The following is a 14920-nucleotide window of genomic DNA, read 5'->3' on the forward strand; positions in this document are numbered from 1 at the left end:
AGTTTTTTCAGTTCTCTGCCCCCTACACCAGCTCCTCATCCACCTAAAAGTCTCCCCTCCCTCCCTCTACTCTGGGACTGTTGTTTACAAGGACGTGCCTAGTGGGAGAGGGGAGTAATGTTAGGTTCACGTTATGTATCAATGTTTTCTGTCTTGTGTATATGTTTCCATGTGTTTCCTTTCAGTTTAGTTCCCGTCTCCTTAGTCACTAATTCCTCCTTGTTTGTTACCTTGGTTGCCCATTAGTCCCACCTTGTGTGAGTTTGCTGTTCCTGAAGAATCTCTTGTGTGTTTTGGTTTTGATATTGTCATTCTCAATCATTCATCACCTTTCCAGTCCACAAAAGGTTCTTTATGGTGGAAAAAAAAAGATTCTTTAGATTTTCAAAATGTTCTTCACACTAAGAAAAAAAAAAAAAAAAAAAGGTTCTTTTCAGAACTGTTTACTTAAAGGTTCTTTGGGGAACCAAAAAATGGTTTGGATATTTTTAATATATTTTTTTAAATACATTTTTATTTTATTTTAGATTTCAATTACTGATAAGTTTTAGTTTATGCTAACAATAGCAACACTTGCAAATGCAGTTTCAAGATGAGTTTCTTATTTCATAATTTACTCTGCAGGTGTTGTCATGCTTCACTGAGTGAAATTTATTTGTGTATTTGACATGAAATACTTTATAGGGAAGTCAACATTTCTTGCAATGTGACTATCCAATTTTATTTATTTATTTTTTTCTTTGATGCAGACCGTCCCATAAGATTTGAGAGGCTACATAATTTTGCAAGGAAATTTAATGGAATATTTTTACATTTTAAAACATTGATTTGTAACAGCAGGATTTATGTAAATAATAAATGCTTAAAAAGTTTATTTTTTCCTCAAATCAAACAAAATAAATCAAAGACAGGCACAGTATTATTTATAATTATTTTATTTCAGTTATAACAGAAAATCATAGCATGCTCTTGTGTGAATGAGATCAGAGAAGCAGAAGTGAGACATGATCAGTCAGAAGGATGAAGCAGAAGGCAGAGGAGAGACTGAGTGGATCTACTCTGAACACTGATCTCTCTTCAGTTGTGCAGTGACCGCAGGCTGGCCGCTCCGTGTGGCCTCACAGCTCACTGACACGCTCTTCATCCACTCCTGCTCAGAGAGAGTCAGGCTGCTGCTCCAGCTGTACAGAGCGTCCTTCTCCAGGAGCCCAGCGCTGCTCTCCTGAGACCTGCTGCTCCCGTCCACCTTCCAGCTCAGGCTCCAGTCTGACGGGAAGCCCTCGCTGGCCACACACAGCAGCGTCGCTGTGTTCAGAGAGGAGATCTCTGCACTGGACGGGGCCAGGATGATCACTTTAGGAGGAGTGTTGCCTGAAAGAAGAAGAGCAGCGGGACGACAAACAACTCTCTTAACAAACATCTTAACACATTTTATTAGAGATGAATGTGACAGACAACATTCTTATCATCACTTTAAATAGACAAAGTAATATAATAAAAGGCCACTTAAGTGCACTTAAAGAGAGCACACTTTCATGACTGTGTTTCTTAACACACTTAAGTATACGCTTTTAAAAAGTGCACTTTGTAATAATGTCAAATTAAAAGATTTAAATCATTATGTTTTAATAATATTTTGATGTAAAGTACTTATAGAATAGAATAACTGTAGTGTGTTATTCGATATTACATTACAAGTTAATATATTTTAAATGTACAAAAAATACATCTTTACAAAATTAATCTTTACAAAAGGATATTTAAATACATGATGGGCACATTTCAATAGAAATTACATTAACGTATCTTTTTGCTTAAAAAAAAAAAAGAATGCTTGTCAGTAAATTCAGCAGAAACTTCAACCATAAATGTATATCAAAGACAATAGAAGTAATTATGGAATTATGAAGATGTATAAAAGTTATATACTTTTTAAATAACATGCAATTAAGTGTCCGAAAACATTACATTTAGTTCACACTCAAGTATATTCTGTTAAAGTATATTATTTTTGTAATAAGAACTTCTAAAATATCCTGCCTTTTTTTCTTTTTCACAAAGGAGGTGTAAAATATATTTCATACATTTTAAATAAAGGCAAGTTTAAATGGGAAATTATATACAATGTATTACAAGACCTGATTTTCAAAACAACAGTTTGATATATGAATATGTTACTCATGAATGAGTTTTATAATTGTAAAAATGTACATTTTCAATACAGGTATGTTATTCATATTTATGTACGGTATGTGTGTATTTACATATTTATGTATGTATTTTTACTAGTATTTCACATTTTAAAAATGTATCTCTTTTCATGGCCAATACAGATGAAAATGTTCAAAACTTTTGTAGTTAAGACTTTTGTAGTATGTATCTGTATGACTCTCAGATATAAACATACACTATATTCATTTTAAGAATAGCAAATATATATTTTTTTGTTCCACAAGACAAACTACAACATTACATTTATAATGTTAAAAATATATGACTACATATGACAAGACTGTACTACATTAAAATGATTTGATTATTTACTTACTGCCAACATCCAGTCTGCTGCCGCTGCCGAAAGTCAACCACAGTGATACAAACTAATAGAGCAGATGTACAAAAACCTCCTGAACGCTTCAGTAGCTGCACTGTTCACTGCATCTCCAAAACAACATCTTTCATTTGATTTGATATTGTGCTCAGTTACAGTTTAATTAAAAAAAAAAAATACACATTTCATTCAAAAAAAGGAACAATGTTAAGATTAATATAACTTCACTTGATTCACTGATGGTCAACTACTGAATGTTCATTAGAAATCAGCAGCATATAGAAAACTATTGAGAAATATCATCTGAAACTGATACAAAGTCTTAATAAGTGGAGAAATTACATTTAATTTAATAATCTCTGTATACAGAATTTAAGTTTTGTTTTTCTTTTAGTCAGTGTGACAGATTTTCTTCTGAAAGGAAGCAGCTTTGAATAAGTGCACCACCCCTCTGTTTCAGACGGACTGTCCTCCGGTCAGGACTATAAACAGCAGGTCTCGTCTGTTCTCACTCATTCTTATCAAAGATGACTGCAAACGCTCTGATCATCTGCTCTCTGCTGCTTTCTCTTGCTGGTGAGATTACTGTTGAATATTCAGAGCTTTTTAGAAGTGCCTTATAAATGTTGTAACACTCTTCTCATGTATCGTGTGTTTGACTGTAACACTGACTGATGGTGTTGTGACGGCAGGTGGTTTTGCTGAGATCATTCTGACTCAGAGTCCATCCGTGAATCTGGTATCCATGGGAAGCAGCGTCACTCTCAACTGCAGGTCCAGCAGTACTAGTGTATCATCCTATTTAGTCTGGTATCACCGGAGACCTGGACAAACACACAAACTCCTGTTCTCTAGTGTTGGTAGCAAAGCGTCTGGAGTTTCTGACAGATTCACTGATGGGAGATCAGGAACAAACTACATGCTCAATATTAGAAATGTCCAGCCTGAAGATGCAGGAGATTATTACTGTCAGCAGCGTTATGAGACTCCATTAACACAGTGATACAGAGCCGTACAAAAACCCCTTGAGTGAAAGAGGAACTGCTGATTTAGACACACACTGCACACATATTTTACTATGATTGGAGCCAGTTTTTTAAAACTCTGAACATAAAAGAAATCTGGGCCCTGATTCAAGCAATATTCTTAAGAATAAAATTCATCTTAACTGCTATTTTCTTGTTATAATTTTTAAATTAAGAATTTTTTTTAATATTTAGTATTTAAAAAGAAAAAAAAAAAAAATAAATACTTAAGAATGTTCTTATCTTTTTATGACTCTTGAGACATCTGCATCTTTTGATAAGCTACATCAAAAATAACCACTTGTAACTTGACAAGTCACATTAAAATGCAACACTCATTACTAAACTCTGATCCATTTCCTGCAAAAATAGTTATCATGATAATTAGAGCAATCTGCAGGCTGCTCAAAAACATGGGCCGAGGTGTTTTCAGCAAGATCTGCCATACAGTCAGAAAATCAGGACAGTCCATCCGTGAGCCAGCCTGATCTGCTGAGATCCGACTGCACCGCTGACTCTCTCCAGCTCTTCAGCTTCGCTTTGGGACCCTTCACCACCAGCTCAGCTCTGTGAAGCAGATTATCTGGCTATCCTGTTGAAAAAAACAGCATATGCTGGTTAGCCATGTTTTGAAGCATGGCAGCTGGTCATGACCTGGTTTAAGATGGTCAAGTGCTGGTCCTAAACTGGTCCAAGCAACTAGCTCTAGCTGAGGACCAGCTTAAGCTAGGTCATGACCAACTAAGGACCAACATAAACCAGATCAAACCAGCTGCCATGCTTCAAAACATACCTAACCAGCATATGCTGTTTTTTTCAACAGGATATACCTCTAGCCTCCAGGTCCATTTCTCCACCTTGGCCTGTCAGCCCTCCCTCAGCTCCACCATGGTCTGCCATCACTCAGGCTCCCTCGTTCCTCCGTCCATGCCTTGGTCTCTCATCATCCTGGTTTTGCCATGGACTTCCAGACCACCAGCTGCACCTCAACCCTCTACTCCTTCGGCCCCACCAGGTTTCTTCTGCCTTCCAGCTCTGTCTTGTTCCTCCCTCTGGTGTCACCCTGTTCTTCCAGGCCTCCGTCTCCACCTCGATCACTCAAGTCTGTAGCGTCACCTTGGACTGCCTGGCCTTTGATGTCACCCTTGGTTGTCATCCTGCCGGTTTCAGTGGGGTTTCCACTTCATCTTCAGTCGGTCAGCCCTCAGGCTTTGTCCAGGAATACTCTCAGGGCTCAATCTTGACTCTGCCCTCCTTCTCCTCCACCTTGGTGTTCACCTCAGCAAGTTTTTTCAGTTCTCTGCCCCCTACACCAGCTCCTCATCCACCTAAAAGTCTCCCCTCCCTCCCTCTACTCTGGGACTGTTGTTTACAAGGACGTGCCTAGTGGGAGAGGGGAGTAATGTTAGGTTCACGTTATGTATCAATGTTTTCTGTCTTGTGTATATGTTTCCATGTGTTTCCTTTCAGTTTAGTTCCCGTCTCCTTAGTCACTAATTCCTCCTTGTTTGTTACCTTGGTCATTCATTAGTCCCACCCTGTGTGAGTTTGCTGTTCCTGAAGAATCTCTTGTGTGTTTTGGTTTTGATATTGTCATTCTGAATCATTCATGTCTGGATTTCTGCACATGTGACACCTTTCCAGTCCACAAAAGGTTCTTTATGGTGAAAAAAAAAAAAAGATTCTTTAGATTTTCAAAATGTTCTTCACACTAAGAAAAAAAACATGGTTCTTTTCAGAACTGTTCACTTAAAGGTTCTTTGAGGAACCTTTCTTTTTAAATACATTTTTATTTTATTTTAGATTTCAATTACTGATAAGTTTTAGTTTATGCTAACAATAGCAACACTTGCAAATGTTGTTTCAAGATGAGTTTCTTGTTTCATAATTTACTGTGCAGGTGTTGTCATGCTTCACTGAGTGAAATTTATTTGTGTATTTGACATGAACTACTTTATAGGGAAGTCAACATTTCTTGCAATGTGATTCCATCTAATTTTATTTATTTATTTTTTTCTTTGATGCAGACCGTCCCATAAGATTTGAGAGGAAATTTAATGGAATATTTGTACTTTTCAAAACATTGATTTTTAACAGCAGGACCAGTGTTGGGGTAGTTACTTAAAAAATGTAATTAGTTACTAGTTACTAGTTACTTCTGTAAATTGTAATGAGATTACTTTACTAGTTACTGCATTTGAAAAGTAACTTCACTACTTATTACTTTACTTTTTCTTAATTTACCGTGTAGATACATGGACAAACATCATAGCCCTATCATCACTTAACCTTTCTGCATAGAGTTTATTGTATAAATTGAACCATATGAAAGAACAATAACCCGTCTGCACAAAGAAATATCCCTCACCGTAAACAACAGAAATAAAGAAGGCTATGGTGGGGTCATTTTAAAATGGTGTCAACACACAAGTTTCAAAACACAGGCTTTGAATCGCTAATTCAAAAGTGAAAGTATAATGCTCACGGCCGCACGGGCATTCATAACAGCACCGCGCCAGGACACGCACGTTATGAACGACCGTGAATGCATTTTAATGATGGGTTCATTAATGATGAGTTTATTATTATTCTTAATAAAAAAAACAACAACAACAAAACAATACAATCAATGACAAACTCGCTTAAATGCGCTTAGTCAAAGGTGAGGCGAAATGGGCAAAGTTAGGTGCGACTCTCGTTCAGCCCACTTTGAATTGAGCAGACGCGTTCAGTTATGTAACTGAATGGTCACATGCAAAATAAATAAATAAAATATTACGTTTTGTTGCCAAATTTAGATTTTTTTTTTATTTTAATATTATTTAGTCTATTTGTTTGATTTGTAATGATTTAATTATAATTTAATTAATTGCTTGTCATCAACTTGCATTTCCCTTGCGAACCCCGGTTTGGGAAACCCTGTTTTTTTAGAACATTATTTACATTCATTCCTTGGCGACACGTCATGCAGCAAAGCTACAGGTATCGCGTTTATTTTGTTTTTCCTTTTTTATTTAAAATATTCACAAACTTTTTAACTAGGCTATATCATGAATTATATGATATTTTTTATTGTCATATATGTGAAAGTGAATGTGTTTTGTTTAAACACCTTTAATGATCATGTTAGTTGATAAAACAGAGGATGTGTCGGATTTACATTACATAAATTCATCAATTTTTCCCGAAATAAACGTAAGTGGCTGGTGAACTGGGATAAGAGAGTAAACTTTGTTTCATACGCATTGTATCTGATATGAATAAACAATTTCGTCAAATTAAAATTTAAAAGATTATCGCAGATTCCATATGAGTGTATGGAATCTGCATTTAACAAACTATAAATGTCTTTTTTTTATATATAGCCTAGTCCTCATTCAAACATTTGAAACCTCAAATAAACATGTGGTTGAAAACTTAGTTGTAAAATATGAAAAGAGAGCGTCAATCTCTGGCTCAGCGCCAGCAGCGGGAAAGCAGGTTTGAATTTAGCGTATTGAACGTTCTCATCACACTGGTGTTATCGTACAAGTTAAAAAAGTTAAAATCGATCGGGTGAAAGGGGAAAAATTGAAACTGAGGGGGCACAAATCAGATCTGAGGGGGCAATATGCCCCCTTTTTTGCCCCCTCGTGGCGCCGGGCCTGCCGAAACCCCCTGTCTCCATATCCATTTCCCGCACCAGCAGCTACGTCAAATCGATCTCTATATGGCAACGGCACACATACAGGCACACGCATGCACGCACCAAACAGACAGAACTTTACACACAGGCAAACACGGCTTGGGTAACGAAGGAAAGCGCGTTCCTATAGTCTAGTAAAGTAGTGTAGTTACCAATATTATTAGTGTAATGTGTTACTTTACTTCGTTACCCAAAAAAGTAATATCGTTACTGTAATCCGTTACTTTGTAACTCGTTACCCCCAACACTGAGCAGGACTATATAAATAATAAATGAGTAAAAAGTTTTTTTCCTCGAATCAAACAAAATAAATCAAAGACAGGCACAATATTATTTATAATTACTTTATTTCAGTTATAATAGAAAATCATAGCATGCTCTTGTGTGAATGAGATCAGAGAAGCAGAAGTGAGACATGATCAGTCAGAAGGATGAAGCAGAAGGCAGAGGAGAGACTGAGTGGATCTACTCTGAACACTGATCTCTCTTCAGTTGTGCAGTGACCGCAGGCTGGCCGCTCCGTGTGGCCTCACAGCTCACTGACACGCTCTTCATCCACTCCTGCTCAGAGAGAGTCAGGCTGCTGCTCCAGCTGTACAGAGCGTCCTTCTCCAGGAGCCCAGCGCTGCTCTCCTGAGACCTGCTGCTCCCGTCCACCTTCCAGCTCAGGCTCCAGTCTGACGGGAAGCCCTCGCTGGCCACACACAGCAGTGTCGCTGTGTTCACAGAGGAGATCTCTGCACTGGACGGGGGCAGGATGATCACTTTAGGAGGAGTGTTGCCTGAGAGAAGAAGAGCAGAGGGACGACAAACAACTCTCTTAACAAACATCTTAACACATTTTATTAGAGATGAATGTGACAGACAACATTCTTATCATCACTTTAAATAGACAAAGTAATATAATAAAAGGCCACTTAAAGAGAGCACACTTTCATGACTGTGTTTCTTAACACACTTAAGTATACGCTTTTAAAAAACGCACGTTGTAATAATGTCAAATTAAAAGATTTACATAAAATATTTAAATCATTATATTTTAATAATATTTTGTCATGCTTTAAAGAAGTACACTTATTTTAATGTTTTGACTAACATACTAAAGCACATGTAAAGTACTTCATTATAATTTTATCTCTAGCGTGTTGTTCGATTTTACATTACATTACAAGTTAATATGTTTTAAATGAACTAAATTGTAACTTCATCTTTTCAAATGTGTAATCACAAATATATTTAAATACATGACAGGCACGTTTCAATTGAAATTGCAAGTTTTCATTCACAAAAATGCTTCAGTTCACTTTAACCATATTTCAAAGACAATAGAAATAATTATGAAATTACATAAGTAGCTACTTAATTCCTGCTTAAGTGTGTCAAAAATCACTTAAGTTTAACTAATATGTATGACTAAATAAGTATGACTCACAAATATAATCCTACTCTATATTTACTGTAAGAATATCAAATAGAAAATCCCCCCTCAATACAAAGTAATACATTACATTTTATGTCATAAATTACAGATTAAATATGATAAGACTGTACTGCATTAAAATGATTTGATTATTTACTTACTGCCAACATCCAGTCTGCTGCCGCTGCCAAAAGTATATCACAGTGATACAAACTAATAGAGCAGATGTACAAAAACCTCCTGAACGCTTCAGTAGCTGCACTGTTCACTGCATCTCCAAAACAACATCTTTCATTTGATTTGATATTGTGCTCAATTACAGTTCAATTAAAAAAAAAATACACATTTCATTGAAAAAAAAAAAGGAACAATGTTAAGATTAATATAACTTCAGTTTATTCACTGATGGTCAACTACTGAATGTTCATTAGAAATCACCAGCATAGGAAACTACTGAGAAACATCAGCTGAAACTGATACAAAGTCTTAATAAGTGGAGAAATTACATTTAATTTAATAATCTCTGTATACAGAATTTAAGTTTTTTTTTAATCAGTATGACAGATTTTCTCCTGAAAGGAAGCAGCTTTGAATAAGTGCACCACCCCTCTGTTTCAGACGGACTGTCCTCCGGTCAGGACTATAAACAGCAGGTCTCGTCTGTTCTCACTCATTCTTATCAACGATGACTGCAAACGCTCTGATCATCTGCTCTCTGCTGCTTTCTCTTGCTGGTGAGATTACTGTTGAATATTCAGAGCTTTTTAGAAGTGCTTCATAAATGTTGTAACATTCTTCTCATGTATCGTGTGTTTGACTGTAACACTGACTGATGGTGTTGTGACAGCAGGTTGTTTTGCTGAGATCATTCTGACTCAGAGTCCATCCGTGAATCAAGTGTCCGTGGGAAGCAGCGTCACTCTCAACTGCAGGTCCAGCAGTTCTAGTTTTACATCCAGCTTAGCCTGGTATCACCAGAAACCTGGACAAACACCCAAACTCCTGTTCTCTAGTGTTGGTAGCAAAGTGTCTGGAGTTTCTGAGAGATTCACTGATGGGAGATCAGGAACAAACTTCATGCTCAATATTAGAAATGTTCAGCCTGAAGATGCAGGGGATTATTACTGTCAGCAGTATTATGAATATCCATTAACACAGTGATACAGAGCCGTACAAAAACCCCTTCAGTGAAAGAGGAACTGCTGATTTAGACACACACTGCACACATATTTTACTATGATTGGAGCCAGTTTTTAAAACTCTGAACATAAAAGAAATCTGGGCCCTGATTCAAGCAATATTCTTAAGAATAAAATTCATCTTAACTGCTATTTTCTTCTTATAATTTTTAAATTAAGAATTTTCTTTGAATATTTAGTATTTAAAAAAAAAATACTTAAGAATGTTCTTATCTTTTTTATGACTCTTGAGACATCTGCATCTTTTGATAAGCTACAAAAAAAATAACCACTTGTAACTTGACAAGTCACATTAAAATGCAACACTCATTACTAAACTCTGATCCAGTTCCTGCAAAAATAGTTATCATGATAATTAGAGCAATCTGCAGGCTGCTCAAAACATGAGCCGAGGTGTTTTCAGCAAGATCTGCCATACAGTCAGAAAATCAGGACAGTCCATCCGTGAGCCAGCCTGATCTGCTGAGATCCGACTGCACCGCTGACTCTCTCCAGCTCTTCAGCTTCGCTTTGGGACCCTTCACCACCAGCTCAGCTCTGTGAAGCAGATTATCTGGCTATCCTGTTGAAAAAAACAGCATATGCTGGTTAGCCATGTTTTGAAGCATGGCAGCTGGTCATGACCTGGTTTAAGATGGTCAAGTGCTGGTCCTAAACTGGTCCAAGCAACTAGCTCTAGCTGAGGACCAGCTTAAGCTAGGTCATGACCAACTAAGGACCAACATAAACCAGATCAAACCAGCTGCCATGCTTCAAAACATACCTAACCAGCATATGCTGTTTTTTTCAACAGGATATACCTCTAGCCTCCAGGTCCATTTCTCCACCTTGGCCTGTCAGCCCTCCCTCAGCTCCACCATGGTCTGCCATCACTCAGGCTCCCTCGTTCCTCCGTCCATGCCTTGTTGTCTCATCATCCTGGTTTCGCCATGGACTTCCAGACCACCAGCTGCACCTCAACCCTCTACTCCTTCGGCCCCACCAGGTTTCTTCTTCCTTCCAGCTCTGTCTTGTTCCTCCCTCTGGTGTCACCCTGTTCTTCCAGGCCTCCATCTCCACCTCGATCACTCAAGTCTGTAGCGTCACCTTGGACTGCCTGGCCTTTGATGTCACCCTTGGTTGTCATCCTGCCGGTTTCAGTGGGGTTTCCGCTTCATCTTCAGTTGGTCAGCCCTCAGTCTTTGTCCAGGAATATTCTCAGGGCTCAATCTTGACTCTGCCCTCCTTCTCCTCCACCTTGGTGTTCCCCTCAGCAAGTTTTTTCAGTTCTCTGCCCCCTACACCAGCTCCTCATCCACCTAAAAGTCTCCCCTCCTCTCTCTACTCTGGGACTGTTGTTTACAAGACGTGCCTAGTGGGAGAGGGGAGTAATGTTAGGTTCACGTTATGTATCAGTGTTTTTTTTCATGTGTATATGTTTCCATGTGTTTCCTTTCAGTTGAGTTCCCGTCTCCTTAGTCACTAATTCCTCCTTGTTTGTTACCTTGGTTGCCCATTAGTCCCACCTTGTGTGAGTTTGCTGTTCCTGAAGAATCTCTTGTGTGTTTTGGTTTTGATATTGTCATTCTGAATCATTCATGTCTGGATTTCTGCACAACGCATGTGACACATTTCCAGTCCACAAAATGTTCTTTATGGTGGAAAAAAAAAAAAAAGATTCTTTAGATTTTCAAAATGTTCATACTAAGAAAAAAAAACATTGCTCTTTTCAGAACTGTTCACTTAAAGGTTCTTTGGGGAACCAAAAAATGGTTTGGATATTTTTAATATATTTTTTTAAATACATTTTTATTTTATTTTAGATTTCAATTACTGATAAGTTTTAGTTTATGCTAACAATAGCAACACTTGCAAATGCAGTTTCAAGATGAGTTTCTTGTTTCATAATTTACTCTGCAGGTGTTGTCATGCTTCACTGAGTGAAATTTATTTGTGTATTTGACATGAAATACTTTATAGGGAAGTCAACATTTCTTGCAATGTGACTCCATCTAATTTTATTTATTTATTTTTTTCTTTGATGCAGACCGTCCCATAAGATTTGAGAGGCTACATAATTTTGCAAGGAAATTTAATGGAATATTTTTACTTTTTAAAACATTGATTTGTAACAGCAGGATTTATGTAAATAATAAATGATTAAAAAGTTTATTTTTTCCTCAAATCAAACAAAATAAATCAAAGACAGGCACAGTATTATTTATAATTATTTTATTTCAGTTATAACAGAAAATCATAGCATGCTCTTGTGTGAATGAGATCAGAGAAGCAGAAGTGAGACATGATCAGTCAGAAGGATGAAGCAGAAGGCAGAGGAGAGACTGAGTGGATCTACTCTGAACACTGATCTCTCTTCAGTTGTGCAGTGACCGCAGGCTGGCCGCTCCGTGTGGCCTCACAGCTCACTGACACGCTCTTCATCCACTCCTGCTCAGAGAGAGTCAGGCTGCTGCTCCAGCTGTACAGAGCGTCCTTCTCCAGGAGCCCAGCGCTGCTCTCCTGAGACCTGCTGCTCCCGTCCACCTTCCAGCTCAGGCTCCAGTCTGACGGGAAGCCCTCGCTGGCCACACACAGCAGTGTCGCTGTGTTCACAGAGGAGATCTCTGCACTGGACGGGGCCAGGATGATCACTTTAGGAGGAGTGTTGCCTGAGAGAAGAAGAGCAGCGGGACGACAAACAACTCTCTTAACAAACATCTTAACACATTTTATTACAGATGAATATGACAGACAACATTCATCACTTTAAACAGACAAAGTAATATAATAAAAGGCCACTTAAGTGCACTTAAAGAGAGCACACTTTCATGACTGTTTCATAACACACTTAAGTATACACTTTTAAAAAGTGCACTTTGTAATAATGTCAAATTAAAAGATTTACATTAAATATTTAAATCATTATGTTTTAATAATATTTTGTCATGTTATTCGATTTTACATTACATTACAGGTTAATATATTTTAAATGAACTAAATTGTTGCTTCATCTTTTCAATTGTGTAATCACAAATATATTTAAATACATGACGGGCACGTTTCAATGGAAATTACAAGTTTTCATTCGCAAGTTTTCATGCTTCAGTTCACTTTAACCATATTTCAAAGACAATAGAAATAATTATGAAATTACATATGAAGTACTTAATTCCTGCTTAAGTGGGTCAAAAATCACTTAAGTTTAACTAGTATGTATGACTAAATAAGTATTTACAAATATAATCCTACTCTATATTTACTGTAAGAATATCAAATAGAAAATTTCCCCTCAATACAAAGTAATACATTACATTTTAATGTCATAAATTACAGATTAAATATGACAAGACTGTACTGCATTAAAATGATTTGATTATTTACTTACTGCCAACATCCAGTCTGCTGCCGCTGCCGAAAGTCAACCACAGTGATACAAACTAATAGAGCAGATGTACAAAAACCTCCTGAACGCTTCAGTAGCTGCACTGTTCACTGCATCTCCAAAACAACATCTTATTTGATTTGATATTGTGCTCAATTACAGTTCAATTAAAAAAATACACATTTAATTTAAAAAAAGGAACAATGTTATGATTAATATAACTTCAGTTGATTCACTGATGATCAACTACTGAATGTTTATTAGAAATCACCAGCATAGGAAACTACTGAGAAACATCAGCTGAAACTGATACAAAGTCTTAATAAGTGGAGAAATTACATTTAATATCTATTTAAACAGAATTTAAGTTTGTTTTTTTTTGTTTTTTTAAATCAGTGTGACAGATTTTCTCCTGAAAGGAAGCAGCTTTGAATAAGTGCACCACCCCTCTGTTTCAGACGGACTGTCCTCCGGTCAGGACTATAAACAGCAGGTCTCGTCTGTTCTCACTCATTCTTATCAAAGATGACTGCAAACGCTCTGATCATCTGCTCTCTGCTGCTTTCTCTTGCTGGTGAGATTACTGTTTAATATTCAGAGTTTTAGAAGTGCCTTATAAATGTTGTAACATTCTTCTCATGTATCGTGTGTTTGACTGTAACACTGACTGATGGTGTTGTGACGGCAGGTTGTTTTGCTGAGATCATTCTGACTCAGAGTCCATCCGTGAATCAAGTGTCTGTGGGAAACAGCGTCACTCTCAACTGCAGGTCCAGCAGTTCTAGTTTTACATCCAGCTTAGCCTGGTATCACCAGAAACCTGGACAAACACCCAAACTCCTGTTCTCTAGTGTTGGTAGCAAAGTGTCTGGAGTTTCTGAGAGATTCACTGATGGGAGATCAGGAACAAACTTCATGCTCAATATTAGAAATGTTCAGCCTGAAGATGCAGGAGATTATTACTGTCAGCAGTATTATGAATTTCCATTAACACAGTGATACAGAGCCGTACAAAAACCCCTTCAGTGAAAGAGGAACTCCTGATTTAGACATACACTGCACACATTTTATATTATGATTGGAGCCAATTTATAAAACTCTGAACACCGAAGAAATCTGGGCCCTGATTCAAGCAATATTCTTAAGAATAAAATTCATCTTAACTGCTATTTTCTTCTTATAATTTTTAAATTAAGAATTTTCTTTGAATATTTAGTATTTCCAAAAAAATACTTAAGAATGTTCTTATCTTTTTTTGACTCTTGAGACATCTGCATCTTTTAATAAGCTACATTAAAAATAACCATTTGTAACTTGACAAGTCACATTAAAATGCAGCACTCATTACTAAACTCTGATCGAGTTCCTGCAAAAATAGATATTATGATAATTAGAGCAATCTGCAGGCTGCTCAAAAAGTGTTTTCAGCAAGATCTGCCATACAGTCAGAAAATCCGGACAGTCCATCCGTGAGCCAGCCTGATCTGCTGAGATCCGACTGCACGCTGACTCTGGCTACCCTGTTGAAAAAACAGCATATGCTGGTTAGCAGCTGGTCATGACCTGGTTTAAGATGGTCAAGTACTGGTCCTAAACTGGTCCAAGCAAATAGCTCTATCTGAGGACCAGCTTAAGCCATAAGCTGGTCCTCAGATAGATGTTTTCCTCAATGTTTTTTC

The 14920-nt window shown here is 37.3% G+C and overlaps 6 gene segments (V, D, J or C); 3 read left to right on the forward strand and 3 right to left on the reverse strand.

Annotated features, from left to right (window-relative positions):
* Positions 1–919: 919 nt before the first annotated feature.
* On the reverse strand, positions 920–3067 carry LOC125264992. The segment is given in 3 exon segments: positions 920–1371; positions 2549–2600; positions 3014–3067. Coding segments are annotated over 3 exon segments (423 nt in total).
* On the forward strand, positions 2906–3725 carry LOC125267860. The segment is given in 2 exon segments: positions 2906–3127; positions 3244–3725. Coding segments are annotated over 2 exon segments (360 nt in total).
* Positions 3726–7610: 3885 nt separating this feature from the next.
* Positions 7611–8873, reverse strand: LOC125267885 (the record flags this gene model as incomplete). The annotated part of the segment is given in 2 exon segments: positions 7611–8043; positions 8843–8873. Coding segments are annotated over 2 exon segments (348 nt in total), but the record flags the coding sequence as incomplete, so codon positions are not given.
* Positions 8874–9247: 374 nt separating this feature from the next.
* LOC125267847 lies at positions 9248–10012 on the forward strand. The segment is given in 2 exon segments: positions 9248–9415; positions 9532–10012. Coding segments are annotated over 2 exon segments (360 nt in total).
* Positions 10013–12076: 2064 nt separating this feature from the next.
* Positions 12077–13755, reverse strand: LOC125265041. The segment is given in 3 exon segments: positions 12077–12528; positions 13245–13296; positions 13702–13755. Coding segments are annotated over 3 exon segments (423 nt in total).
* Positions 13609–14410, forward strand: LOC125267867. The segment is given in 2 exon segments: positions 13609–13815; positions 13930–14410. Coding segments are annotated over 2 exon segments (360 nt in total).
* Positions 14411–14920: the final 510 nt, after the last annotated feature.

This window comes from Megalobrama amblycephala, linkage group LG1 (genome assembly GCF_018812025.1).
Source record: "Megalobrama amblycephala isolate DHTTF-2021 linkage group LG1, ASM1881202v1, whole genome shotgun sequence".
In the NCBI taxonomy this organism is placed as follows: Eukaryota; Metazoa; Chordata; class Actinopteri; order Cypriniformes; family Xenocyprididae; genus Megalobrama; species Megalobrama amblycephala.